Source organism: Lichenostomus cassidix, unplaced genomic scaffold (genome assembly GCF_008360975.1).
Source record: "Lichenostomus cassidix isolate B80296 unplaced genomic scaffold, HeHo_3.0 HiC_scaffold_33, whole genome shotgun sequence".
NCBI classification, from domain to species: Eukaryota; Metazoa; Chordata; class Aves; order Passeriformes; family Meliphagidae; genus Lichenostomus; species Lichenostomus cassidix.
The window spans coordinates 1,256,879-1,283,211 of record NW_028147632.1 but is presented as its reverse complement, the minus strand read 5'-3'; the positions used below and the strand labels follow the sequence as shown (position 1 = coordinate 1,283,211).

Below are 26,333 nucleotides of genomic sequence, written 5' to 3'. Positions count from 1 at the left end.
GGGACACAGACAGGGACAGGGGACACAGACAGGGACAGGGGACAACTACGGCTGAACTGCCCAGGCCCAGGCATGTCAGTCCCAGCAGAGCACCACGTCCCTTCCAGAGCCCTGGACACAGCCAAACCCTGCCAGCCCTGTGCTCCTGGACTGACACTGTCCCCTTCCTAGAGGCCACCCGGGAGGGTTCTTTTGAGTTCATTCCTGGTTGCTGAAGTGCTGCGGACTTCCAGCAGATCCTTCACACTCCAGTCACACGGGGTCGTGTGTCCCCCCAGCCCTGCTGTCACTCTGACCCCGCCCGGCTGCTCCCAGTGCTCCCAATAAAGCTTCCCAGTTGGCTCCGGTCGCGTTTCTTGGGGGGCACTGGGGAGGGACTTGGGGGGTCCCCGCGGTGGGGCTGTGATTGGGGGGCAGACCTGACCCCGGGATGGATCGGGAATGGGGACCCCCGTGTGTCCCCAAGTGTCACCCCGCTCTGGGGGCCTTGGGAGCCAGCTGAACCCCGACACGGCACACAGCGAACCCCAGAAAAGGCGCTGAGACCCCCTGAGCCCCCCAGAACCTCCAAACCCCATAGAAAAACAGCCCCGAAAAATAGCCCCGCGAAAATGAGCCAATGGGAGAAGGCGCTGAGCGATTCTGATCCAATCCGAGCTCGCGGCGCTGATGACTCTCCCGTTCCCAGGCAGACCCGCAGCGCCCAGCGCTCCCCACCCCAACCCCACCTGCGCCCCCCCCTCGCCCCCAGCGCTTCCCGCCAGCCCAATTTGGGGAGGGGGCGCGTGGGGGACGCCCAGGCCTGGCCCGGAGCCCAGCGCTGCCCCAGCCCGACCTGCCCCGGCTCCATCCCGGCTCCTCCCGCGGCATGCGACGGCGTGGGGAAAAGGGGGGGAAAGGGTGGGCGCTGGGCTTGGGGGGAGGAGGAGAAGGGATGGAGGAGGAGGAGGAGGGATGAGGAAGGAGCGGAAGAAAGGCCGGAGATCCGAGCGGGAGGAGGCGGGAGGAGGAAAGAGGAAGAGGAGGAACAGGAAGAGGTTGGAGAGAGGAAGAGGAGGAGCAGCAGAAGCGGCGCGGAGCTCTTTGTCTGCCGCGGCCCCGGGAGCATCGGCGCCCCGCACGCCGCAGGTGAGGGGGAGGAGGAAGTCGCCCCAAATGTCTCGTGGGTCCCCGAGCGGCGTTTTTTCTGGGCGGGTGTTTGGAGCTCGCAGCTTGCGGGATTGAGCCCCAAATCTCGTTCAGGGTCGCTGGGAGGGTTTGATTGTGCGGGGGGAAGGTTTGGATGTGGCGGAAGGGCAAAGCTGAGGCGGCAGTGGGGCTTTGGGGGATATTTTGGGGGCTGCAGGTGGGCACGGCCCGGTGTCGGGGTGGGAGGGGGACATGGGGCATGAGGTCCCCCCGGGAGAGCGGTGGAGGGGAAGGGCGGGAGCCCCGGAGTGGGGTGAGCGGAGAGGAGCGATGGCGGAGCTGGGGGAGCCCCGGCAGGCTGGAGAGGGGGGAGCGTGGCTAAGGGGGAAGCCTGGGATCCCTGGAAGCGCGGAGCAGAGAATGAGGGGAGAAGGGACCCCTGGGACCCCCAAAGCCCCCGGATCATCCCTAAGCGGGACCCTGGAAAATAGGGAAGCCCGGGAGCCACGGGAGCCCCATGAGTGCAGGGAAGGGAGACCCTGAGGAGGCCAAAGTGCAAAGAGCAGAGAGGGGGAAATGCTGTGAGGGTTTTGAGGTGAATGGTGGTGGTTTGGGGTTTTTATGGACACAAAACCCTGGGAGAGTTGCAGAGCTGGAGCTGGGCAGGAGGAACCCCCAGGGCAAGGCGCTGAGCCCTTGTTTTTCCCCCAAAGCAGGATTTGTCATTGCCAAGGCGTGGCCGGATGGAGGAGGAGGAAAAGGCCCGGAGATGCAGCCGGAGCTCGGAGCTGGGGGAGAAGCCTGAGGGCAGAGAGAAGCCCCACAAGTGTGGGGAATGTGGGAAAAGCTTCAGGTGGAGATCTCAGCTGATCATGCATCTGAGGATCCACAGTGGGGAAAAGCCCTATGAGTGTGGGGAATGTGGGAAGAGCTTCAGCCAGATGTCACACCTGATGCGGCACCAGGTGATCCACACTGGGGAAAAGCCCTACGATTGTGGAGAATGTGGGAAGAGCTTTGGGCACAGGTCCGCCCTGATCCAGCACAAGAAGATCCACACCGGGGAGAGGCCCTATGAGTGTGGGACGTGTGGGAAGAGGTTTCAGACCAGCTCCCATCTCCTCCTCCATGAGCGCATTCACACCCAGGAGAGGCCCTTCCGCTGCCCTGACTGTGGGAAGGGCTTCAAGCAAAACTCCACCCTCATCACCCACCGGCGCATCCACACAGGGGAAAAGCCCTACGAGTGTGGAAAATGTGGGAAGAGCTTCAGCCGGATGTGCACCCTGATGCAGCACCAGGTGATCCACACTGGGGAAAAGCCCTACAATTGTGAGGACTGTGGGAAGAGCTTCAGCGTCAGCTCCAACCTGATCCAGCACAAGAAGATCCACACCGGGGAGAGGCCCTATGAGTGTGGGAAGTGTGGGAAGAGGTTTCAGACCAGCTCCAGTCTCCTCCTCCATGAGCGCATTCACACCCAGGAGAGGCCCTTCCGCTGCCCTGACTGTGGGAAGGGCTTCAAGCAAAACTCCACCCTCATCACCCACCGGCGCATCCACACTGGGGAAAAGCCCTACAAGTGTGGGGAGTGTGGGAAGAGCTTCTCACAGAGCTCTCTCTTGACAAGGCACCAACGGAAGCACCATTGAGGGAAGCCCTGCGAGTGTCCCAAGTGCAGGAAGAGCTTCATTGCTGCTCCAACTCCATCCCCAGTGGGAAGATCTGCAGTGGATGATCCCCAGTGACCCCAGCTGTGCAGAGGCCTGGTGATCCGTGCTGCTGGTGATCCGTGTGGCAAAGACACCTGGCTGGTGGCTCCACACCCTCCTGGCTCCCCATGGGCACCTGGATGAAGGCAGGGCCAGGAATGTCCATGGGAGTTCCTGGGGACATCAGAAATTCCCTGGGGAGAGCGGATTTGTTGACTTTCCACCCCAGAAAATCTCACCTTTTGTGTTCAGTTATATCATCTCTTGGCATGAGGCAACACTGGATGGCCTTGGAGGTATTTTGCAATATCAGTGATTCCATGATTGTGATTTTCTCTCACCCAAGGGCATCTTTCACAGCTAAACGGTTCTGCATTGGGGCAAAGAGCAGGATTTTGGGGTGGAAACGTCCAAAAATGTTCTTCCCTCCCACCCAACCACATGGATCCTCAGAGGGCACAGACATGTAAATCCTTTTCTTTCGGGTTTGGTCTTGTTTTCATTTCAATCCTTCAAAACACCTGAATTTGGGGTAATAATGAAGATATTGAGGTGTGACATGGGTGGGACATTGGGGTCACAGCTGTTATGATCCAAACATTAAGGTTCTTTGGAAATACCTCTGCCCGAATTAAGGTGCAAACGAGACCACATGCCAGTCAGTAGTGTAGGTTTTATTTGATAGTAAATATGAGAGAAAGAGGGAAGAGAGGAAAAGAGAAGTAGGAAAAGAGGTGAGGGGGACAGAAAGAGGGAGAAAGAAAACATCACCATCCGTGGATCCCAACGATGTCACATTGATCTTCTCCAGCTGCTCTTCTCAGTGGTGGTTTTCCCCCCAAAAAGCACAGAGTGCCAAGGGTTAATATACACTCAGGCCAGGTGACAATGTCCAGCATGTCCCCCCGGGGCAGGGGACAGTCTCTAGCAGCAGACTCTGCTTGCATCACCTGCACTGCTGTGGTGCAAGGCCTGGCATTTGGGGGTCTGTGATGGATTGTGACTCCCCTCAGCTCCTCTCACGTCAAAGTCCCGATTTGATGTCGAACTGCTCCAGCAGCGTGCGGTGGAGATTTTTGGGGGTTCTGTGCCGTTTTGGGGGATTTTTGTGTCCTTCTTGGGGTTTCTGGGTCATTTTTGGGGGGGTTCTGGGTCACCTTTTGGGGTTTCTGTCTCACTTTTGGGTTTTTGTCATGTCATTTTTGGGTTTTTTTTATCATTTTGGGGGTCTCAAGTGTCACTTTAGGGGATTTCTTCACTTTTGGGGATTTCTGTGTCATTTTTGGGGTTTCTTTGTCGTTTTTTGGGGTTCTGTGTCACTTTTTGGGATTTCTCTTCCATTTTTGGGGTTTTCTCTGCCATTTTTGGGGTCTCACTGTCCCATTGGAGGTTTCCCATCGTCACTTTTTGAGTCTCCATGTCACTTTTTGGGGTTTCTGTGTCACTTTTTGGGGTTTTTTTCTGCAATTTTTGGGGTTTCAGTGTCGTTTTTTGGGGTTTCTGTGTCACTTTGTGGTGGGGTTGGGGGTTCCACAGCTGGGCAGTTTGTGTAAACCTGGCTTCTGCTGATGCCTGATGGGTTTTTGTCGTTTTTTGTTGTACTTTTATACTCTTTTTATATCCTTTTTACCCTTTCCCATTCCTGTACCTTTTACTCTCTGTATCTCAGCCCCACATGTTTATAACCCTTGTGCTCCAGCCTCGTTCAGAATTCTTTGGAGAAGACGAAACAATCTCCACAATTTCAAGAGCATGAGGCACCAGCCTTGAAAGAGCTTTATCACTGGGACATGTTTCTGTAAACTAATTTGTAACTTTTTTTTGGGGGGGGAGGTACTTTGAATAAGGGGGCAATGACTTCATTTGTTAGGTTTCTCATTGGGGAATTTTAGATAGGGATGTTAATCAATGAAGTCCATAAATTGCAAACCCGTGATATTGTCGCTCTCTTTCCGTCGTGGTGCACCTGGGATCCTATTAAACCAAGGGAATACCCTTTTCCTACACTGCGGGGTCTGTGCTCAATCTTTCCCAGCATTTTAGGCATCACAGTGAGCTGTGCTCTGCCCCCACCCCAAACTCAGCCAGGGATGATTCTCAGAGCAGCTGGTGGCTTTGGATTTGTGTGTGCATTCCTTTCCCTCAGCCTGAGATGAGTGAACAATAGGTTTCCCTTTATGGAATCTCGGCAGTTTGACTCTCAGTCCAAAGTCCCAGTCAGGTATCTTCAGGGAGGATTTTTGATTGTAGCTTCTTTGTACACTTTTTGTTATAATGAGCAAAACTTTGTATCGATGTTTGAGGCGTGAAATATTTCAGTGTCTGATAACAGCCAGGGTGGGACATTGGGGACACAGCCAGGGTGGGACACTGGGGACACAGGCATGGTGGGACACTGGGGACACAGCCAGGGTGGGACATTGGGGACACAGACAGGGAGGGGAAAGGCAGGCAGAGCTGTCCCCCGTCCAAACCTGCACCCCAAAAATCCCCAAATTCAGGGATTTCTCCCAGAGAAAAGCTGTCAGGAGCTGCCTGAATGGAGGGAAAGGGGCGATGGGACATTTCAAAGAGTTGAATTGGGTTTGACACCCCTGGAATTGGGTTTGGTCCTCCTGAAACTGGATTGGATTGACTGGGAATTGGGTTGGATTTACCTGGAATTTGGTTTGATCCACCTGGAACTGGATTTGGTTTACCTGCAATGAGGTTGAATCAGCCTGGAATTGGGTTTGGTTCACCTGGAATTTGTTTTGACTCACCTGGAGTTGGGTTTGATCAATCTGGAATTCACTTGGATTTACCTGGAATTGGGTTAAATCCACCTGGAATTGGGTTTTATCCACCTGAAAAAGAGTTGGATTTTCCTGGGATTTGGTTGATTCGACCTAGAATTGGTTTAGATCCACCTGGAATTGGGTTTGACCCACCTCGAGTTGGAATGTATCCACCTGGAATTGGGTTTTATCTACCTGGAATTACATTGAATGCCCCTGGAATTTGCTTTAATCTCCCTGTAATTGGGTTGGACCAACCTTGAGCTGCATTTGACTCACCTGGAATTGGGTTGAATCCACCTGGAATTGGGTTTGAATGGTGTTGGTGCTGCAGTAGAGGCTGGAATTGCCCCAGGATCCTCCTGGAATCGAGTCAGACACACCTGGAATTGGGCTGAATTCCCCTGGAAATCGATTTTTGGTTATATTCTGTCTGGATGATGGTATGGGGCAATGGGAATGGGGAAATGTGGGGGAGAGAGCATAAAAATCCTGGGAAAATGGGGATTTCCACCCAAAATCCAGGGAACAGGGGGGTTTGGGAACTCCTAGAGCCCCAAAATCTCGGGTACAGGGGGGTTTTGGAACTGTCAGAACCCCAAAACTGTCGGAAAAGAGGAGTTTGACCACTCCTGACCCCAAAAAATGGGGAAAAAAGCCCGGGGAAAACCCTGAAAAAACAGGAAGTTGGGCCAACACCCTTCCCAGAAAAATACCCAAAAAGGGGGTTGAACCTTCTGAATCTCCCCGATCCCCTTTTGCCATGGATCCAGGACACCCCAAATCCCAACGCCGCGGCTCCAGGACCCCCCAAAGCCCACCTTGGAGCCCCCAAAGGCCAGGCAGGGTCAGCGCCAGCAGCAGCAGCAGGCAGGGGCAGCTCCGTGCTCCATCCATGGCGCCTCGGGATGTGGCGACACTGGGAAGGGTCAGTGGTGGTCACCATAGTCCATCCTAGTGCCACCATGGTCACTCCCAGTCCCTCTTATCCCATTCCCAATGTATTCCCAGACATCCATCCTCTCTCCCTGTCCCTCCCAGTGCTCCCCAATCCACTCCCCTCTCTCCCAGTGTGCCCCCAGTCCCTCCCACTCCATTCCCAGTCCCTCCCAGTGCTAGCACAGTCACTCCCAGTCCCTCTAAAGCCAATCCCAGTTCATTCCCAGTCCACTCCCAGACCTCCATCCTCTCTCCCAGCGCCGTCCCTGTACGCCCTAATCCAATCCCCTCTATCCAAGTCCTTCCCCAGTCCCACTAATCGCAATTTCTGTACATTTCCAGTCCCTCCCACTGCATTGCCAGTCACTCCCAGTGCCTCCAACGTCCCTCCCAGTCTGTCTAATGCCAATCCCAGTCCATTCCCAGTGCACTCCCAGATTTCCATACTCCATTTCAGTGCCCTCCAGTGCCCCCAATTCACACCCCTCTCTCCCAGTGCCCCCCCATTCCCCCCCCTTCATTCCCAGTCCCTCCCAGTACCACCCCACCCCTCCCAGCTCTCTCCCAGCGCCCCCCCAGCTGATCCCAGTGTCTCCCCTCTCTCTCCCAGTGCCCCCCAGCGTGTCCATCTCGCTGGTGCCCTCGAGCTCCCAGCCCGAGCCCGGCCGCCTGCTGTGCTCCGTGATGGATTTCTACCCTGCGCAGGTGCAGGTGAGGTGGTTCCAGGGCCAGCAGGAGCTCTCGGAGCAAGTGATGACCACCGACCTGCTCCCCAACGGGGACTGGACCTACCAGCTGCTGGTGCTGCTGGAAACGCCCCCCCGGCGCGGGGTCACCTACACCTGCCAGGTGGAGCACGTCAGCCTGGAGCAGCCCCTGAGGCGGCACTGGGGTACGGCCAGAGCCCACAGCGCCGGGGGGAGCGGGGGAGGCACTGGGGGGGCTGGCAGGGGGATTGGGCTGTGCTGGGGGGAACTGGGAGGGAGGTGGAGAGAGGCTGGTTTCTACTGGGAGAGGGGCTTGGGGGTGTGGGAGGGCTGGGAAGGGGTTGGAAGGATGTTGCGGAGGGTGGGATGAGGTTCTGGGGGTGAGGTGGGCACTGGGAGGGAGTTTGGGGCTGGGAAGGGACTGGGAGAGGGTTTGGGGGTCCTGGGGCGGTGGGGGGCGACTGGGAGGGGTTGTTGGGTGCTGAGAGGGACGGGAGGGGCTTTGGTGTGTCCTGGGGAGGCTGGGAATGGATCGGGAGGAGGTTTCAGGGGCCTCTGGGTGGGCTGGGAGCGACTGGGAGGGTGCTTGGAGGGGCTTGGGGTGTCGCTGAGAGGTTTTTGGGGGTCCTGAGCCCTGCTGACCCCCCAGAGATGCCGCCGGACGCTGCCCGCAGCAAGATGCTGACGGGGATCGGGGGCTTCGTGTTGGGCTTCGTCTTCCTGGCGCTGGGGCTCGGCTTCTACCTGCGCAAGAAGGTGAGGGGGGGTCCCGGGGGTCGTGTCCCCCCTGCCCCGGAGCGGCTGTGCTCCCCCCGGGGCCCCCCAGCCCGGTGTCACCCCCTTTTCTCTGCCAACAGAGCTCCTGAGCCGCCGCCGGCCGCAGCCCCTCCCCGTGGCCTCGGGCCCGGCCGGGACCCCCCGCTCTGTCCCCGCGCTGATTTTGGGGGGGTCGTGTGTCCCCCCAGCCCTGCTGTCACTCTGACCCCGCCCGGCTGCTCCCAGTGCTCCCAATAAAGCTTCCCAGTTGGCTCCGGTCGCGTTTCTTGGGGGGCACTGGGGAGGGACTTGGGGGGACCCCGCGGTGGGGCTGTGACTGGGGGGCAGACCTGACCCCGGGATGGATCGGGAATGGGGACCCCCGTGTGTCCCCAAGTGTCACCCCGCTCTGGGGGCCTTGGGAGGCAGCTGAACCCCGACACGGCACCCAGCGAACCCCAAAAAAGGCGCTGAGACCCCCTGAGCCCCCCAGAACCTCCAAACCCCCTAGAAAAACAGCCCCGAAAAATAGCCCCGCGAAAATGAGCCAATGGGAGAAGGCGCTGAGCGATTCTGATCCAATCCGAGCTCGCGGCGCTGATGACTCTCCAGTTCCCAGGCAGACCCGCAGCGCCCAGCGCTCCCCACCCCAACCCCACCTGCGCGCCCCCCCCTCGCCCCCAGCGCTTCCCGCCAGCCCAATTTGGGGAGGGGGCGCGTGGGGGGCGCCCAGGCCTGGCCCGGAGCCCAGCGCTGCCCCAGCCCGACCTGCCCCGGCTCCATCCCGGCTCCTCCCGCGGCATGCGACGGCGTGGGGAAAAGGAGGGGAAAGGGTGGGCGCTGGGCTTGGGGGGAGGAGGAGAAGGGATGGAGGAGGAGGAGGAGGGATGAGGAAGGAGCGGCAGAAAGGCCGGAGATCCGAGTGGGAGGAGGAGGCGGGAGGAGGAAGGAGGAGGAGCCGCGGGAGGAGGAAGGAGGAGTGAGGAAGAGGAGGAACAGGAAGAGGTTGGAGAGAGGAAGAGGAGGAGCAGCAGAAGCAGCGTGGAGCTCTTTGTCTGCCGCGGCCCCGGGAGCATCGGCGCCCCGCACAGAGCCTGAGCTCTGTGGGACACACGTGGCACAGAAGGGTTTGGGACACCAGAGGAGCCACTGACTGAGCTCAGTCCTGTTGTACAGTGAGACAGGAAATCACCTTTGAAATTCAAAATCCTGCTGTGCTTCTGTTGGGCTCCAAAATCAGAAACACTCCAGACAATCACAAGAAGTTTATTCTAGCCCGGCTATGTTTAAAGGCAAGCCTGACTGAGAACCCAGATTGGAAACAACACAGAAAGAAGTAACTTGTTTTTGTCAACAGAAGATGCATTGCAGGATTTGCACTGACCACCCTGAATGAGGTTATTTAATCTAATGCTCTGCTCTGCCATGAGTTGTTTCAGCACAGAAGGACTAAATGGTTGCTTTAACATGGACATTGCAACTGAGGGACAGAAAAGTAAAGATCTGGAGGGATTGTAAGTGTGGTTTGCCTTAGTGCACTCTGAGCAGAGAGAGCTTTGTTATCAGCAGAGTTCATGTTGATCTAAGACTACAGGAAGAGCAAAACCAGCTGAAGTTTCCGTTCTGCACTGCAGAGCACAGCAGAGAACCAAACAGGATGAAAATGATGAAATTACTTGGCTCCCAGGGCCAAAAACAGCTGCAGAGAGGAGGAGCACACATTTTTGTTTCACAGATCACTCTGCCAGTTATTAAACCACCATTCGACATGGTGCCAGAGATTGTCAGTGAACTGTGAAAAGTGTTAAATTCCAGACAGGTTCTGAGACAGGGATTTGCTCCAAAATGAAGAAGGAATAACTTTGTATCTGCAATTGGATACATTTTAAAAAGTGGTATTGGGTATATTGTAATCGACACGTTTCAAGTTATGTTAGATACATTGTAATTGAAGATGGTTATATTGTAATTGAACTCGGATACACTGTAATTGCAACATCTGTCTGCTCTGGGTGTGTCATCATCCCACGGCAGAGTCCCTGTGACACTTTGGGCTGGGACTGCTCCAAAAAGACACAGAATCACACAAAAAGTGGAGACTTGATCAAGAACAGACAATAGAAATTTTCAGTTCCCCTAAAGGTGCTGGATAGAGCTTAAAGATTAGCGAGCAGAGAGATAAAAGGGGATAAAGGTGTGCAAACAGGATGATAAACATAGATGAAATCAGGGCAGGAACAGAGAAAGAGAATTACAGTGAGGCTGGGCAAGTTATGCAACGAGAAGCAATTTCAAGGAAAGCTGAGCTTTCCTCCAAACATCAGTGAGTGCAATCACCAGAAACTCCTTTAGATGTCCCTCCAGGACCACAAAAGGACTCTAAACAGGAGGTGGATGGATGGAAAGGAGCACGAGGAAAGGTTTATGAATTAGCCAGGAAGTGTTTAGTAATGAATATGTCTGATCCGCGTGGAACAAATACCCCATTCGGAAGTTTTACCCCACACACTAGATTAAAGAAGAGATCCTCGGGGTTTGTTCAGCACTGATAAAGAAAAAACGGCTGCTTTCAAATGCTTCAAATTAGAAGCATTGCTAGAAAGCTCATTTTCTGGCTGATTTTGGTATCATGGTCACAGAGAGGAATCCCTGTCCTGCTCCAGCCTGGGGTCTCTCCCAGGGGACACAACCCCTCAGAAAAGGCTGCTCAGGCGAGGATCCCCACAGGCCCAAAAATCCCGAGGTTCTGCCGGGGCTTCCCACGGCCTCTCTCACGCATCTCCTGCTCCACCCTCTGCGCTCCTGCCGGGGCTGCAGGGAGCTCTCTGCTCCATCCCGGACTCACCCACAGCGGTTCCCTGGCCTCCTGCCCGGCCCGGGACTTTCCGGAGCCATTGCGAACAGACATTTGGAAGGAAGATCCGCGGAGCGCCGCTTCCCTCAGGGAAACTCCGCCTACCGTGCAAAGCCCGCCCCTCGCTCCCATTGGCTGATTTTCCCGCCATAAACCCGACGCTAGATCTCATTGGCTGATTCGCCGATTAGAAAGCCCGCCCTAGCTTTGATTGGCTGATTCTGCCGCCACTCCTCGTTCTCGAGCTCTGATTGGTCAGAGAGGCTCTGAGGGACGATCTCCCTCAGCCCCACATCGCTTTGATTTCCCCCAAAAAGCCAAAATCTCCCCAAACCCCTTGGGCTGAGCGGAGGAACGGACAGCGTTTGGGCAGAAAACTCCCAAATCGTTGTTCCCCAGGCTGGGAAGGACAAACGGAACCCAACTGATTTGGGAGCTCCAGCAGCTCCTCTCTGCCGGCCCAGCTGAAGGCCTCGCTGGCTGCTGGAGGCTGCACGGGCAGACTGGGAGCACTGGGAGCACTGGGAAGAGGCTCTGGCTCGGCTGAAGCCCCCGGGGCAGGGGCAGCAGGGCAAGGGACAGGGCTGCAGGTGCTGAGGGGACACGAGGGACAGCACGGCCTTGATTAGCATTTCTTACAAAGTAATAAAGTAATGAAGGAAATAACAACAACAACATTTACACTATAAATACTGATGGAGGTCGCACAAGGACCTCTCAGCGAATGCTCTGAGTTGGAAGGGACCCACAAGGACGCAGTCCAACCCTTAAGGGAATGGCCCCTGTGGGGTCAAATCATGACTTTGGTATTATCAGAACCTTACCCCAGCCAAGGTCACATTCATAAGGCAGCAAAGGTTTCACAGCTGAATCCACAGGGACATACAAATATATATGTACCTGGTTAGTAAACATACAGAGTGCAAGAGAAACATGACTTTTGTGAAGCTTTCAGAATGACAAAAGAACCCCCAGGCTCAGCCCAGGCAGCCACACATCTGTTTTCTCATCATCTCCTCTTCCTGCAGGTTCATCTCCTGCAGAACAGGCAGTGATGTGACCCTGAGGATCAGTGCAAGGCAGACACTGCAGCTGAGGAAGGAAATCCCAATGCTGAGGTGACAAGGTGAAGCTGAGACTGCCCAGCACAGAAAATATCCTTCCTCCATTCCCCATTAGAGGTGAGTTTGGGATCTGCTGCAGATACACTGCATCTCATTTGAACAGATCGCACTCCCGAGATAATTCTCAGCCAGGTGCACACACCCTGCATTGCCCAGCACAGGAACCCTGCAGGGAGGAGCAGAGACATTGCTGGAACCTCAGGGGAACACATTGTGCCCCTGTGCCCGCCAGGCCATGCCTGTGCCCCCAAAGCTCTGCCTGTGCCCCCCAGGACTCATGAGGAGCTGAAGCTGCTGCCATCCACCCACTGCAGCCGCTGGCCCTGTCTGTGCAGCCCGAGCCAGTAATCAACATTCCTGCTGAGGCGGAACAGGAACTCCTGGCAAGGAGAGAGGAGCAAACAATGGACTCCTAGCCCAGGAGCACCCCAGGGTCCCCTTGGCCTTCCCAAACCCCCCAAACCCCTCACTCACCATTTCCTTGTCAGTGAGCACAGCCAGGGAAGCCTCGAGCTCGGAGCACCGAGCCTTAGCCTGATCCCAGGAGAGACGATGCCTCGAGAGGAAGTAGCAGATCCCGTTGTACCCAACCCAGCCATGGGGACAGGCCAGCAGCACCCGAGCTGCAGGGTTAACTGGAGTAACTGGAGTCTCTCTGTGTATTCTCCCTGCAGAGGGAAATGGAGAAGAATGTCTGAGGATTCTCCCCTCAGGCAGCAGTGAGCCAGCAGTGCCCCGAGGGGTTGGGCTGAGGCTGCTGCTCCTCCCTTACCTGACACAGCAGCCAAGGACACCCCCAGAGCCACAACCAGGGCTAGGAGCACAACCAGCACCACTATAAACTTGAGGTGGGATCTGATCCTCTGGCCTGGAGCTGGAAAGAGCAGTTCGTCGTGAGGATGGAGCTGTCCTGAGCAGGCTCAGCCCTCACATCTCCCACCCGACGCCCAGGGAACAGAGGAGGGACCCTCAGCCTGTGTGCCACTCACTGAGCTGGCAGCAGGAGAGACAAGGGATGGGGACAGACCCAGGGACAAAGGACACAGACAGGGACAGGGGACACAGACAGGGACAGGGGACACAGACAGGGACAGGGGACACAGACAGGGACAGGGGACAGCTCTGGCTGAACTGCCCAGGCCCAGGCATGTCAGTCCCAGCAGAGCACCACGTCTCTTCCAGAGCCCTGGGGAAAGCCACATCCTGCCAGCCCTGTGCTCCTGGACTGACACTGTCCCCTTCCTAGAGGCCACCCGTGAGGGTTCTTTCGAGTTCATTCCTGGTTGCTGAAGTGCTGCGGACTTCCAGCAGATCCTTCACACTCCAGTCACACGGGGTCGTGTGTCCCCCCAGCCCTGCTGTCACTCTGACCCCGCCCGGCTGCTCCCAGTGCTCCCAGTAAAGCTTCCCAGTTGGCTCCGGTCGCGTTTCTTGGGGGGCACTGGGGAGGGACTTGGGGGAACCCCGCGGTGGGGCTGTGATTGGGGGGAGGACCTGACCCTGGGATGGATCGGGAATGGGGACCCCCGTGTGTCCCCAAGTGTCACCCCGCTCTGGGGGGCCTTGGGAGGCAGCTGTACCCCGACACGGTACCAACGAACCCCAAAAAAGGCGCTGAGACCCCCCTGAGCCCCCCAGAACCTCCAAACCCCTCAGAAAAACAGCCTCGAAAAACAGCCCCGCGAAAATGAGCCAATGGGAGAAGGCGCTGAGCGATTCTGATCCAATCCGAGCTCGCGGCGCTGATGACTCTCCAGTTCCCAGGCAGACCCGCAGCGACCAGCGCTCCCCACCCCAACCCCACCTGCGCCCCCCCCTCGCCCCCAGCGCTTCCCGCCAGCCCAATTTGGGGAGGGGGCGCGTGGGGGGCGCCCAGGCCTGGCCCGGAGCCCAGCGCTGCCCCAGCCCGACCTGCCCCGGCTCCATCCCGGCTCCTCCCGCGGGATGCGACGGCGTGGGGAAAAGGGGGGGAAAGGGTGGGCGCTGGGCTTGGGGGGAGGAGGAGAAGGGATGGAGGAGGAGGAGGAGGAGGGATGAGGAAGGAGCGAGAGAAAGGCCGGAGATCCGAGCGGGAGGAGGCGGGAGGAGGAAGGAGGAGAGAGGAAGAGGAGGAACAGGAAGAGGTTGGAGAGAGGAAGAGGAGGAGCAGCAGAAGCCGCGCGCAGCTCTTTGTCTGCCGCGGCCCCGGGAGCATCGGCGCCCCGCACGCCGCAGGTGAGGGGGAGGAGGAAGTCGCCCCAAATGTCTCGTGGGTCCCCGAGCGGCGTTTTTTCTGGGCGGGTGTTTGGAGCTCGCAGCTTGCGGGATTGAGCCCGAAATCTCGTTCAGGGTCGCTGGGAGGGTTTGATTGTGCGGGGGGAATGTTTGGATGTGGCAGAAGGGCAAAGCTGAGGCGCCAGTGGGGCTTTGGGGGATATTTTGGGGGCTGCAGGTGGGCACGGCCCGGTGTCGGGGTGGGAGGGGGACATGGGGCATGGGGTCCGGCCGGGAGAGCGGTGGAGGGGAAGGGCGGGAGCTCCGGAGTGGGGTGAGCGGAGAGGGGCGATGGCGGAGCTGGGGGAGCCCCGGCAGGCTGGAGAGGGGGGAGCGTGGCTAAGGGGGAAGCCTGGGATCCCTGGAAGCGCGGAGCAGAGAATGAGGGGAGAAGGGACCCCTGGGACCCCCAAAGCCCCCAGATCATCCCTAAGCGGGACCCTGGAAAATAGGGAAGCCCGGGAGCCACGGGAGCCCCATGAGTGCAGGGAAGGGAGAGCCTGAGGAGGCCAAAGTGCAAAGAGCAGAGAGGGGGAAATCCTGTTAGGGTTTTGAGGTGAATGGTGGTGGTTTGGGGTTTTTATGGACACAAACCCCTGGGAGAGTTGCAGAGCTGGAGCTGGGCAGGAGGAACCCCCAGGGCAAGGCGCTGAGCCCTTGTTTTTGCCCCAAAGCAGGATTTGTCATTGCCAAGGCGTGGCCGGATGGAGGAGGAGGACAAGGCCCGGAGATGCAGCCGGAGCTCGGAGCTGGGGGAGAAGCCTGAGGGCAGAGAGAAGCCCCACAAGTGTGGGGAATGTGGGAAAAGGTTCAGGTGGAGATCTGAGCTGATCATGCACCAGAGGATCCACAGTGGGGAAAAGCCCTATGAGTGTGGGGAGTGTGGGAAGAGCTTCAGCCATATGTCCACCCTGATGCAGCACCAGGTGATCCACACAGGGGTAAAGCCCTATCAGTGTGGGAAGTGTGGGAAGAGCTTCAGCCGGATGTGCACCCTGATGCAGCACCAGGTGATGCACACTGGGGAAAAGCTCTATGAGTGTGGAGAATGTGGGAAGAGCTTTGGGCACAGGTCCACCCTGATCCATCACAAGAAGATCCACACTGGGGAGAGGCCCTATGAGTGTAGGAAGTGTGAGAAGAGGTTTCAGAGGAGCTCCGATCTCCTCGTCCATGAGCGCATTCACACCCAGGAGAGGCCCTTCCGCTGCCCTGACTGTGGGAAGGGCTTCAAGCAAAACTCCAACCTCATCACCCACCGGCGCATCCACACTGGGGAAAAGCCCTACGAGTGTGGGGAGTGTGGGAAGAGCTTCTCCAGGAGCTCTCACTTGACTCAGCACCAACGGAGGCACCAGTGAGGGAAGCCCTGCGAGTGTCCCGAGTGCAGGAAGAGCTTCATTGCTGCTCCAACTCCATCCCCAGTGGGAAGATCTGCAGTGGATGATCCCCAGTGACCCCCGTTGGGCAGAATCCTGGTGACCCCCATTCCAGGTGATCCCTGTAATTTGAGAAGAAGGTGTTTTATATGGTCAAATTTTACTTCTTCTCCTATTCTGAGTTTGTTAGCAATAAATTCAACTCACATATCCAATTGCGAGCCTGTTTTGTGCACAAAGGTGTTTGATGAGGGATCTCTTAGCCAGGTCCTTCTATCAGCTCAGGAAGCCTTGGTTCAATTTTCTCTCCCCATGGCGGCTGTGCAGGGCAGTGAGAGAGCAGCTCTGCTGGGTTCCTGGCATGGGGCCAGCGTCACCCCACTGCAATGTGCCATGGCCTCGTGTGGCCCTGTGCTCTGGAGCCAGCGCTGCTGTTGCTTTTCCCTTGCTGATGGTTTTCTCTTTTGCAGGAAAGGCTTGTGAAGTGCCCCCGCTGTCCCTGGCGTCCCCTGGGCGCCGGCAGCCGCGTCCCTTGGCCTGCTCCCCCTGGGCCGTTGCAGGGCGGCTGGCGGAGGCTGGGAGCTGCCGTGGGGGCCGAGGGGCTGCCCCGGGGGCTGCGTGCCGAGGCGGGGCCGGGAGGTGCGGAGAACTTGGTCGCTGTTTGCAGAGCAATGGCGCCTTGGGCCCGGGCCCGTTGCAGGGCTGTTCCTCATGTGCGGCTTTGGCCTCGGCCAGCCCGGGGGGCACTGAGAGCGCGGGGCTTGGGCTGTGCGCTGTGCAGAGCCCGCGCCTCGCTGCCCTTGGCTGGCTGTGCTGTCACTCGGGATTGTCCCAGCGCCATTGCTGCTCGGTACCAGCGAGCGGGGACAAGGCCGGCGCCGGTGTCGCCCCCAGGCAGGCAGGCAGGCAGGGCTTTAGTGGGGCAGCAGCGGCGCCATGGTGGGAGCGTGTGTGCGGCCCGGGAGCGGCGGCAGCGGGCGGAGCCCAGGGAGGCGGCGGCGGAGCTCGGAGAGGCTGTCCCAGCGCAGGTGGGAGCCGCGCTGCCTTGTGCCGGGGCTCGGGGCTCGCTGCGGGCGGATGGAGGGGATGCAGGGGGCGGCAGGGGGGCTGTGGCGGCTTCCTTCTCCCTCCCTCCCTCCCTCCCTCCCTCGCTGGCTGTGGCGCCGTGTTGCCGCTGGCCTGAGGCCGCTGAGGGAGCGGCTGCCCGCGGTCTCCTTGCCGCTCCTTAACAACAGGAGGGGGAGAACTGTATTCTGTGGCAAATGAAAATTAATACATTTTAAACCATTTACAGCCACATGCGCTGAAGGGTGAAAAGATAGCAGACCGTATAACCCATTTAGTGAGAAATGCTGCTGATAGTTGGCATGGCGACTCAGTGAGAAAGCCAGAGGGCTCACTTGGAAATCATGGTGAACTTCGGAGATGGTGCTTTGGTTCCTGGATCTGTCAGTCAAGCTGAGAATCACAGCCATAGCAGTTAGCAGCATGTTTCCAAATCTCATCACAGAAGGCAGAGTCATTGCCTCTTAGAGTGTCTACCTTCCTCAGCCACATGGTAGTGGAAAGACAGAGTATTCAAAGTGATCAACAAATTGATAATCAACAAGAGTCTGCTAAAGGGAATTGCAAACAAGGTTGCAATCTCACTATAAGGCCTTGGCAAGTCACTTGAGACAATTTCGTGTCCACAGAATGGAGAAGGACAAAGAACTGCATGAAAACTGCAGGTGGGGTTATTGTGATGTTCAGGTGCAGGAAACATGACAGCAGAAGTGCAAAATTGTGTTTTTCTGTCCGTCCTGCTCTAGTGCACAGCATTTCTTGGTACATCATTCAAATACACGCAGTACTTTTGTAGTGCTCCCAGAACAGAGCTCTGAACAAGAATTCAAGGCAGAATCTGCTTGTCTGCAAAAAACCCAAATGTTGGTTCAATAGCTAAGCTGGGAAGAAGAGAAGGGTGGCACCTTTCAGTACAGGATAAATTGTGCTTACGAAGAAAACTCTGCTAGGAAGAGGGGGAAGGGAAGGGAAGGGAAGGGAAGGGAAGGGAAGGGAAGGGAAGGGAAGGGAAGGGAAGGGAAGGGAAGAAGGGACTTAAATGTTTTTAAGGTTTATTGGGCTAAATGTTCATGCTTTGGGGTTTCTTTGGGAGTCAATCTTTATATCTTGAAGGGGCTTTTGGCTGAATCTTGATATTGTGGGAGTTTGGGGTCTGTTTCTTTATGTTTGTGGGATATTTGGGAATCTCGGTGGTTAGTGGTTTTTACAGCCACCAAACTGCCAGAGAGTTGCAGAGCTGGAGCTGGGCAGGAGGAACCCCCAGGGCAAGGCGCTGAGCCCTTGTTTTTCCCCCAAAGCAGGATTTGTCATTGCCAAGGCGTGGCCGGATGGAGGAGGAGGAAAAGGCCTGGAGATGCAGCCGGAGCTCGGAGCTGGGGGAGAAGCCTGAGGGCAGAGAGAAAAAAGCTGCCAGGAGCTTCCTGAATGGAGGGAAAGGGGGGATGGGACCTTTAGAAGAGTTGAATTGGGTTTGATCCACCTGGAATTGGGTTTGATCCACCTGGAACTGGAATGGATTTACCTGAAATGGGGTTTTGTCGACCTGGAATTAGGTTGATTCATCCTGGAATTTGGTTGCGTCCCACTGGAATTTGGCTCAATCGACCTGGAATTGGGTTGGATCCACCCGGAATTTGGTTGAGTCTCTCAGGTATTTGGTTGGTTCATCCTGCAGTTGGGTTGGGTCCAGCTGGAACTGGGTTTGATCCATCTGGAATTCAGTTGGATTTACCTCAAATTGGGTTTGATCCACCTGGAATTGGATTGGATTGAGCTGGAATTTGGTTTAATCTACCTGGAATTTGGTTTGATCCTCCTGGAATTGGGTTGGATCCACCTGGAACTGGATTGGATTCACCTGGAATTCCGTTGGATCAACCTGGAATTGGGTTAAATCCACCTGGAATGAGGTTGAATGCCCTTGGAATTCAGTTGGATTTACCTGGAATTGGGTTTGAGCCACCTGGAGTTGGATTTGATCCACCTGAGAGTGGGTTGGATTTACCTGGAATTTGGTATAATCTGCCTAGAACTGGATTTGATCCACCAGGAATTGGGTTGAGTCCACCTGGAATTGGGTTTGAATGGTGTTGGTGCTGCAGTAGAGGCTGGAATCGCCCCAGGATCCTCCTGGAATCGAGTCAGACACACCTGGAATTGGGCTGAATTCCCCTGGAAATGGAGTTTTGGTTATATTCTGTCTGGATGAAGGTGTGGGACAATGGGAATGGGGAATTGTGGGGGCTGAGAGTATAAAAATCCTGGGAAAATGGGGATTTCCACCCAAAATCCTGGGAACAGGGAGGGTTGGGCACTGCCAGAGCCCCAAAATCCTGGGAAAAAGAGGAATTTGAGCACCTTGAGCCTTTCTAAATCATAGGAGAGGAGGAAATAGGAACTCCCAGAGCCCTAAATCCTCAGTACAGGGGGGTTTGCAATTCCCAGAGCACCAAAATTCCAGGAATAGTGGGGTTGTGGAAATGCCCGAGCCACAAAATCCTGGAAAAAGAGGAATTTCAGCACAATGAGACCCTAAAAATCCTGGAAAAAGAGGAAGTGGAAACACCCAGTTAACCACATCCTCAGTACAGGGGGGTTTGGGAATTCCCAGAGCCAAAAATCCTGGAGAAAAGAGGAATTTGGTAAATTCCAGCCCCAAAAATCCTGGAAAAAAATGTGGTTTGGGAACTCCCAGAGCCCAAAAATCACCTGTACAGGGGGGTTTGGGAAATCCCCGAGCCCCAAAATTCTGGAAAAAGAGGAATTTCAGCACAGTGAGACCCAAAAATAATGGAAAAAGAGGAAATGGGAACTCCCAGAGACCCAAAATCACCTGTACAGGGGGGTTTGAGAACTCCGAGCCCCAAAAATTGTCTGTACAGGGGGGTTTGGGAAATCTCAGAGCCCCAAAATTCTAGGAAAAGGGGAATTTGAGCACAATGAGACCCTAAAAATCATGGAAAAAGAGGAAATGGGAACTCCCAGTTCCCAAAATCCTCAGTACAGGGGGGTTTGGGAACTCCGAGCCCCAAAAATTGTCTGTACAGGGGGGTTTCGGAAATCCCAGAACCCCAAAATCCTCACTACAGGGGGGTTTGGGAAATCCCAGAGCCAAAAATCCTGGGAAAAAGAGGAGTTTGGAAACTTCCAGCCCTGAAAAAACTGGGAATAATGTGGTTTAGGAACTCCAAGAACCAAAAAATCACCTGTACAGGGGGGATTGGGAAATCCCAGAGCCCTAAACTTTTGGGAACAGGGGGGTTTGCGAAATCCCAGAACCCCAAAAACCTGGAAAAAGAGGAATTTGAGTACCCTGAGCCTCTCAAAATCCTGGGAAAAGAGGAAGTGGGAAGTCTCAGTTCCCCAAATCCTCAGTACAGGGGGGTTTGGGAACTCCCAGAGCCCCAAAATTGCGGGAATAGTTGGGTTTGGGAAATCCCAGAGCCCCAAAATGCTGGAAATAGAGGATATGGGAACATCCAGTTCCCCAAATCCTGTGTACAGGGGGTTTGGGACACACCCAGCCCCAAAAATTCCTGGGTACAGGGGGGTTTGGGAACTCCTAGAGCCCCAAAATCTCGGGTACAGGGGGGTTTGGGAACTGTCAGAACCCCAAAACCGTGGGAAAAGAGGAGTTTGGCCACTGCTGACCCCGAAAATATTCGGGAAAAAAAAGGGGAAAACCCCTGAAAAAACAGGAAGTTGGGCCAACGCCCTTCCCAGAAAAATCCCCAAAAGGGGGATGGACCTTCTGAATCTCCCCGATCCCCTTTTGCCATGGATCCAGGACACCCCAAATCCCAACGCCGCGGCTCCAGGACCCCCCAAAGCCCACCTTGGAGCCCCCAAAGGCCAGGCAGGGTCAGCGCCAGCAGCAGCAGCAGGCAGGGGCAGCTCCGCGCTCCATCCATGGCGCCTCGGGATGTGGCGACACTGGGAAGGGTCGCTGGTGGTCCCAGTGCAGCGGCGGCGAAGTGGGGGGAGTGGGAGTGGGGGCGCAGCGCCCCAAAAGCGGCGGAGCCAATGGGAGGGCGCGTGTGTTGTGTCGTCACCGGTTGCCGGGTAGAGCCTGTGCAAAACGGGCCCCAAACCGGCCCGGCCAATCGGAGCGCGTCCAAAACAACTGCGGCCAATGGCAGCGCGCCCAAAACCACGCCCAGGCAATGGGAGCGCGTCCCAAAACGGCGCCCGGCCAATCCGAGCGCGCGGGGCGGATGATCCCGCCCTGCTCCGGACTGGAGCTCCCAGTGCAGCGGCTGCTGCGGGGCTGGCGGCAGCTGCCCGGCGCTGGCCATGGGGCGAGTGGCGGCAGCTGGGGCCCTACTGGTGGCACTGGTGGTGCTGGGAGCCACCCCGGCTGCGGGCGCGGAGCTGTCGGGTGAGCGGGGGGAGCAGGGAATGCGATGGGAAAGGGGGAAAAGGGGAAAGAAAGGGGTTTGGGAGCCCAAAGTGGAGGGGGAGGAGGAGGGGAAGCCGAAAGGGAGAGCGGGAGGGGCTGAGGGTTGGGGGAAGGTGAGGAAGGGGTGGGAGAGGGTGGGGAAGTGGGGAAAAGGGGAGAGTGGGAGCCCAAAACTGAGCGGGAGGGGGATGGGGACTGAGAAATTGTAGGTAAAAGGGTGGAAAAAGGGAAAAAAGAGGGAATGGGACCCCAAAATTGAAGTAGGGATCGGCTGAAAATGGCGGGGAGTGAGGATGTGAAAGGGGAAATAGGGAGAAGGGTGGGGAAGAGGAAGTGGGAGCGCGGGCAGGAGGGTCCCATGGCGGCCGTGGGGCACAGGGGGTGCGGAGTGGGGATCCGGGGTGACCCCCGGAGCTCTGGGATCGATGGGGGTGCTGGGGGAACCCCCTGACCTGTGCCTTGCACACAGGGATCTCCCAATTTCTCGGATACTTCGAGTGTCACTTCATTAACGGCACAGAGAAAGTGAGGTACGTGCATAGGTACATCTACAACCGGGTGGAGCTCACGATGTTCGACAGCCATGTCGGGAAATACGTGGGGTTCACCCCGCTAGGGGAGAAATGGGCCAAGTACTGGAACAGCAACCCAGATTTCATGGAGAGAAAACGGGCTGAGGTGGATTTAGTTTGCCGGCACAACTACAAGATCTCCACCCCGTTCAGCGTGGAGCGCAGAGGTGAGCGTGGGGCAGAGGTGTCCCCTCAGGCTCTGCCCTGGCAATGACCCTGCAGCCCCTCAAACCCTCCCTGGGAATCACCCAGAGCCCTCAGCCCTCCTTGTGCCAAACCAGGGGCTTCTTCTCCTTTTCAATGACTCCTGTAGCTCTCCCAGTTCCCCCAGTCCATCCCAGCCCCCCCAGCGCGTCCATTTCAGCCAAGCGTGAAGATGACGCTTCTCAGATAATCACAGCGCGCGTCTCTGATGACTCATCAGGCAGACCAAGCAGAACCGAGTTCCCTGCGCTGGACTTAACCTCGTAGTGCCGTGGAATTCACTCCCAGTTCCTCCCAGTGCCACCAGAGTCACTCTGAGTGCCACCATAGTCCATCCTAGTGCCACCATGGTCACTCCCAGTCCCTCTAATCCCATTACCAATCCATTCCCAATGTATTGCCAGACATCCACCCTCTCTCCCTGTCCCTCCCAGTGCTCCCCAATCCACTCCCCTCTCTCCCAGTGTGCCCCCAGTCCCTCCCACTCCATTCCCAGTCCCTCCCAGTGCTAGCACAGTCACTCCCAGTCCCTCTAAAGCCAATCCCAGTTCATTCCCAGTCCACTCCCAGACCTCCATCCTCTCTCCCAGCGCCGTCCCAGTACGCCCTAATCCAATCCCCTCTATCCAAGTCCTTCCCCAGTCCCACTAATCGCAATTTCTGTACATTTCCAGTCCCTCCCACTGCATTGCCAGTCACTCCCAGTGCCTCCAACGTCCCTCCGAGTTTGTCTAATGCCAATCCCAGTCCATTCCCAGTGCACTCCCAGATTGCCATACTCCATTTCTGTGCCCTCACAGTGTCCCCAATTCACACCCCTCTCTCCCAGTGCCCCCCCATTCCCCCCCCTTCATTCCCAGTCCCTCCCAGTACCACCCCACCCCTCCCAGCTCTCTCCCAGCGCCCCCCCAGCTGATCCCAGTGTCTCCCCTCTCTCTCCCAGTGCCCCCCAGCGTGTCCATCTCGCTGGTGCCCTCGAGCTCCCAGCCCGAGCCCGGCCGCCTGCTGTGCTCCGTGATGGATTTCTACCCTGCGCAGGTGCAGGTGAGGTGGTTCCAGGGCCAGCAGGAGCTCTCGGAGCAAGTGATGACCACCGACCTGCTCCCCAACGGGGACTGGACCTACCAGCTGCTGGTGCTGCTGGAAACGCCCCCCCGGCGCGGGGTCACCTACACCTGCCAGGTGGAGCACGTCAGCCTGGAGCAGCCCCTGAGGCGGCACTGGGGTACGGCCAGAGCCCACAGCGCCGGGGGGAGCGGGGGAGGCACTGGGGGGGCTGGCAGGGGGATTGGGCTGTGCTGGGGGGAACTGGGAGGGAGGTGGAGAGAGGCTGGTTTATACTGGGAGAGGGGCTTGGGGGTGTGGGAGGGCTGGGAAGGGGTTGGAAGGATGTTGGGGAGGGTGGGATGAGGTTCTGGGGGTGCTGGTGGGCACTGGGAGGGAGTTTGGGGGTGCTGGGGGGAACTGGGAGGGAGTTTGGGGGTGCTGGGGGGAACTGGGAGGGAGTTGGAGTGAGGCTGGAGGGGCTGGAAGGAGATTGGGGATGGAAAAGCAAAGGTTGGAATGAGGTTGGTTGTGCTGGGAAGAGACTGGGAGGGACCTTGGTGAGTTCTGGTGGGGCTGGGAAGGGACTGGGAGAGGGTTTGGGGGTCCTGGGGCGGTGGGGGGCAACTGGGAGGGGTTGTGTGGTGCTGAGAGGGACGGGAGGGGCTTTGGTGTGTCCTGGGGAGGCTGGGAATGGATCGGGAGGAGGTTTCAGGGGCTCCTGGGTGGGCTGGAGGCGACTGGGAGGGTGCTTGGAGGGGCTTGGGGTGTCGGTGAGAGGTTTTTGGGGGTCCTGAGCCCTGCTGACACCCCAGAGATGCCGCCGGACGCTGCCCGCAGCAAGATGCTGACGGGGATCGGGGGCTTCGTGTTGGGCTTCGTCTTCCTGGCGCTGGGGCTCGGCTTCTACCTGCGCAAGAAGGTGAGGGGGGGTCCCGGGGGTCGTGTCCCCCCTGCCCCGGAGCGGCTGTGCTCCCCCCGGGGCCCCCCAGCCCGGTGTCACCCCTTTTCTCTGCCCACAGAGCTCCTGAGCCGCCGCCGGCCGCAGCCCCTCCCCGTGGCCTCGGGCCCGGCCGGGACCCCCCGCTCTGTCCCCGCGCTGATTTTGGGGGGTCGTGTGTCCCCCCAGCCCTGCTGTCACTCTGACCCCGCCCGGCTGCTCCCAGTGCTCCCAATAAAGCTTCCCAGTTGGCTCCGGTCGCGTTTCTTGGGGGGCACTGGGGAGGGACTTGGGGGGACCCCGCGGTGGGGCTGTGACTGGGGGGCAGACCTGACCCCGGGATGGATCGGGAATGGGGACCCCCGTGTGTCCCCAAGTGTCACCCCGCTCTGGGGGCCTTGGCAGGCAGCTGAACCCCGACACGGCACCCAGCGAACCCCAAAAAGGCGCTGAGACCCCCTGAGCCCCCCAGAACCTCCAAACCCCGTAGAAAGACAGCCCCGAAAAATAGCCCCGCGAAAATGAGCCAATGGGAGAAGGCGCTGAGCGATTCTGATCCAATCCGAGCTCGCGGCGCTGATGACTCTCCAGTTCCCAGGCAGACCCGCAGCGCCCAGCGCTCCCCACCCCAACCCCACCTGCGCCCCCCCCTCGCCCCCAGCGCTTCCCGCCAGCCCAATTTGGGGAGGGGGCGCGTGGGGGGCGCCCAGGCCTGGCCCGGAGCCCAGCGCTGCCCCAGCCCGACCTGCCCCGGCTCCATCCCGGCTCCTCCCGCGGCATGCGACGGCGTGGGGAAAAGGGGGAGAAAGGGTGGGCGCTGGGCTTGGGGGGAGGAGGAGAAGGGATGGAGGAGGAGGAGGAGGGATGAGGAAGGAGCGGCAGAAAGGCCGGAGATCCGAGGAGGAGGAGGCGGAAGGAGGAGGAGGAGAGAGGAAGAGGAGGAACCGGAAGAGGTTGGAGAGAGGAAGAGGAGGAGCAGCAGAAGCCGCGTGGAGCTCTTTGTCTGTCGCGGCCCCGGGAGCATCGGCGCCCCGCATGGCGCAGGTGAGGGGGAGGAGGAAGTCGCCCCAAATGTCTCGGGGGTTCCCGAGCGGCGTTTTTTCTGGGCGGGTGTTTGGAGCTCGCAGCTTCCGGGATTGAGCCCCAAATCTCGTTCAGGGTCGCTGGGAGGGTTTGATTGTGCGGGGGGAACGTTTGGATGTGGCGGAAGGGCAAAGCTGAGGCGGCAGTGGGGCTTTGGGGGATATTTTGGGGGCTGCAGGTGGGCACGGCCCGGTGTCGGTGTGGGAGGGGGACATGGGGCATGGGGTCCGGCCGGGAGAGCGGTGGAGGGGAAGGGCGGGAGCCCCGGAGTGGGGTGAGCGGAGAGGGGCGATGGCGGAGCTGGGGGAGCCCCGGCAGGCTGGAGAGGGGGGAGCGTGGCTAAGGGGGAAGCCTGGGATCCCTGGAAGCGCGGAGCAGAGAATGAGGGGAGAAGTGACCCCTGAGACCCCCAAAGCCCCCGGATCATCCCTAAGCGGGACCCTGGAAAATAGGGAAGCCCGGGAGGCACGGGAGCCGCATGAGTGCAGGGAAGGGAGAGCCTGAGGAGGCCAAAGTGCAAAGAGCAGAGAGGGGGAAATGCTGTGAGGGTTTTGAGGTGAATGGTGGTGGTTTGGGGTTTTTATGGACACAAACCCCTGGGAGAGTTGCAGAGCTGGAGCTGGGCAGGAGGAACCCCCAGGGCAAGGCGCTGAGCCCTTGTTTTTGCCCCAAAGCAGGATTTGTCATTGCCAAGGCGTGGCCAGATGGAGGAGGAGGAAAAGGCCCGGAGATGCAGCCGGAGCTCAGAGCTGGGGGAGAAGCCTGAGGGCAGAGAGAAGCTCCAGAAGTGTGGGGAATGTGGGAAAAGCTTCAGGTGGAGATATGAGCTGATCCGGCACCAGAGGATCCACACTGGGGAAAAGCCCTATGAGTGTGGGGAGTGTGGGAAGAGCTTCAGCCAGAGTTGCAGCCTGATCATGCACCAGATGATCCACACTGGGGAAAAGCCCTATGATTGCACAGAATGTGAGAAGAGCTTCAGCAGTAACTCCAACCTGATCCATCACAAAAGGATCCACACTGGGGAGAGGCCCTATGAGTGTCCCACGTGTGGGAAGAGGTTTCAGACCAGCTCCCATCTCCTCCGCCATGAGCGCATTCACACCCAGGAGAGGCCCTTCCGCTGCCCTGACTGCGGGAAGGGCTTCAAGCACAACTCCACCCTCATCACCCACCGGCGCATCCACACTGGGGAAAAGCCCTACGAGTGTGGGGAGTGTGGGAAGAGCTTCTCACAGAGCTCTCTCTTGGCTCAGCACCAACGGAGGCACCAGTGAGGGAAGCTCTGCGAGTGTCCCGAGTGCAGGAAGAGCTTCATTGCTGCTCCAACTCCAACCCCAGTGGGAAGATCTGCAGTGGATGATCCCCAGTGACCCCTGTTGGGCAGAATCCTGGTG

General features: G+C 57.9%; 4 protein-coding genes, 1 long non-coding RNA gene and 2 pseudogenes across 6 annotated transcripts in view; 5 read left to right on the top strand and 2 right to left on the bottom strand.

Annotated features, from left to right (window-relative positions):
* The window catches only part of LOC146421354 (uncharacterized), a 155,690-nt pseudogene that overhangs the window by 29,670 nt on the left and 99,687 nt on the right, over positions 1 to 26,333 (top strand). The window lies entirely within an intron of this gene.
* Positions 1 to 26,333, bottom strand: part of LOC146421355 (uncharacterized) — a 121,611-nt gene that overhangs the window by 2,737 nt on the left and 92,541 nt on the right. The gene's annotated exons all lie outside the window — the stretch shown is intronic.
* On the top strand, positions 1,462 to 15,821 carry LOC146421369 (uncharacterized; annotated as a pseudogene).
* On the top strand, positions 6,618 to 8,292 carry LOC146421370 (class II histocompatibility antigen, B-L beta chain-like). Its single transcript, XM_085047506.1, has 3 exons — positions 6,618 to 7,448; positions 7,913 to 8,019; positions 8,121 to 8,292. The coding sequence occupies exons 1-3, from the start codon at positions 6,959 to 6,961 to the stop codon at positions 8,127 to 8,129; spliced, it is 606 nt and encodes a 201-aa protein (XP_084903632.1). The 5' UTR covers positions 6,618 to 6,958; the 3' UTR covers positions 8,130 to 8,292.
* Positions 17,207 to 18,280, bottom strand: LOC146421368 (uncharacterized). The gene is made up of 2 exons (XR_014848740.1): positions 18,217 to 18,280; positions 17,207 to 17,575 (listed from the first exon to the last, which is right to left on the bottom strand). It is a non-coding gene; the product is annotated as an uncharacterized LOC146421368 (long non-coding RNA).
* Positions 20,931 to 24,106, top strand: LOC146421367 (class II histocompatibility antigen, B-L beta chain-like). Its single transcript, XM_085047555.1, has 5 exons — positions 20,931 to 21,072; positions 21,563 to 21,832; positions 22,813 to 23,094; positions 23,729 to 23,835; positions 23,936 to 24,106. The coding sequence occupies exons 1-5, from the start codon at positions 20,988 to 20,990 to the stop codon at positions 23,942 to 23,944; spliced, it is 753 nt and encodes a 250-aa protein (XP_084903681.1). The 5' UTR covers positions 20,931 to 20,987; the 3' UTR covers positions 23,945 to 24,106.
* On the top strand, positions 24,706 to 26,327 carry LOC146421366 (uncharacterized). The gene is made up of 2 exons (XM_085047472.1): positions 24,706 to 24,897; positions 25,614 to 26,327. Exons 1-2 carry the CDS (start codon positions 24,718 to 24,720, stop codon positions 26,211 to 26,213), a joined length of 780 nt encoding a protein of 259 aa, XP_084903598.1. The 5' UTR covers positions 24,706 to 24,717; the 3' UTR covers positions 26,214 to 26,327.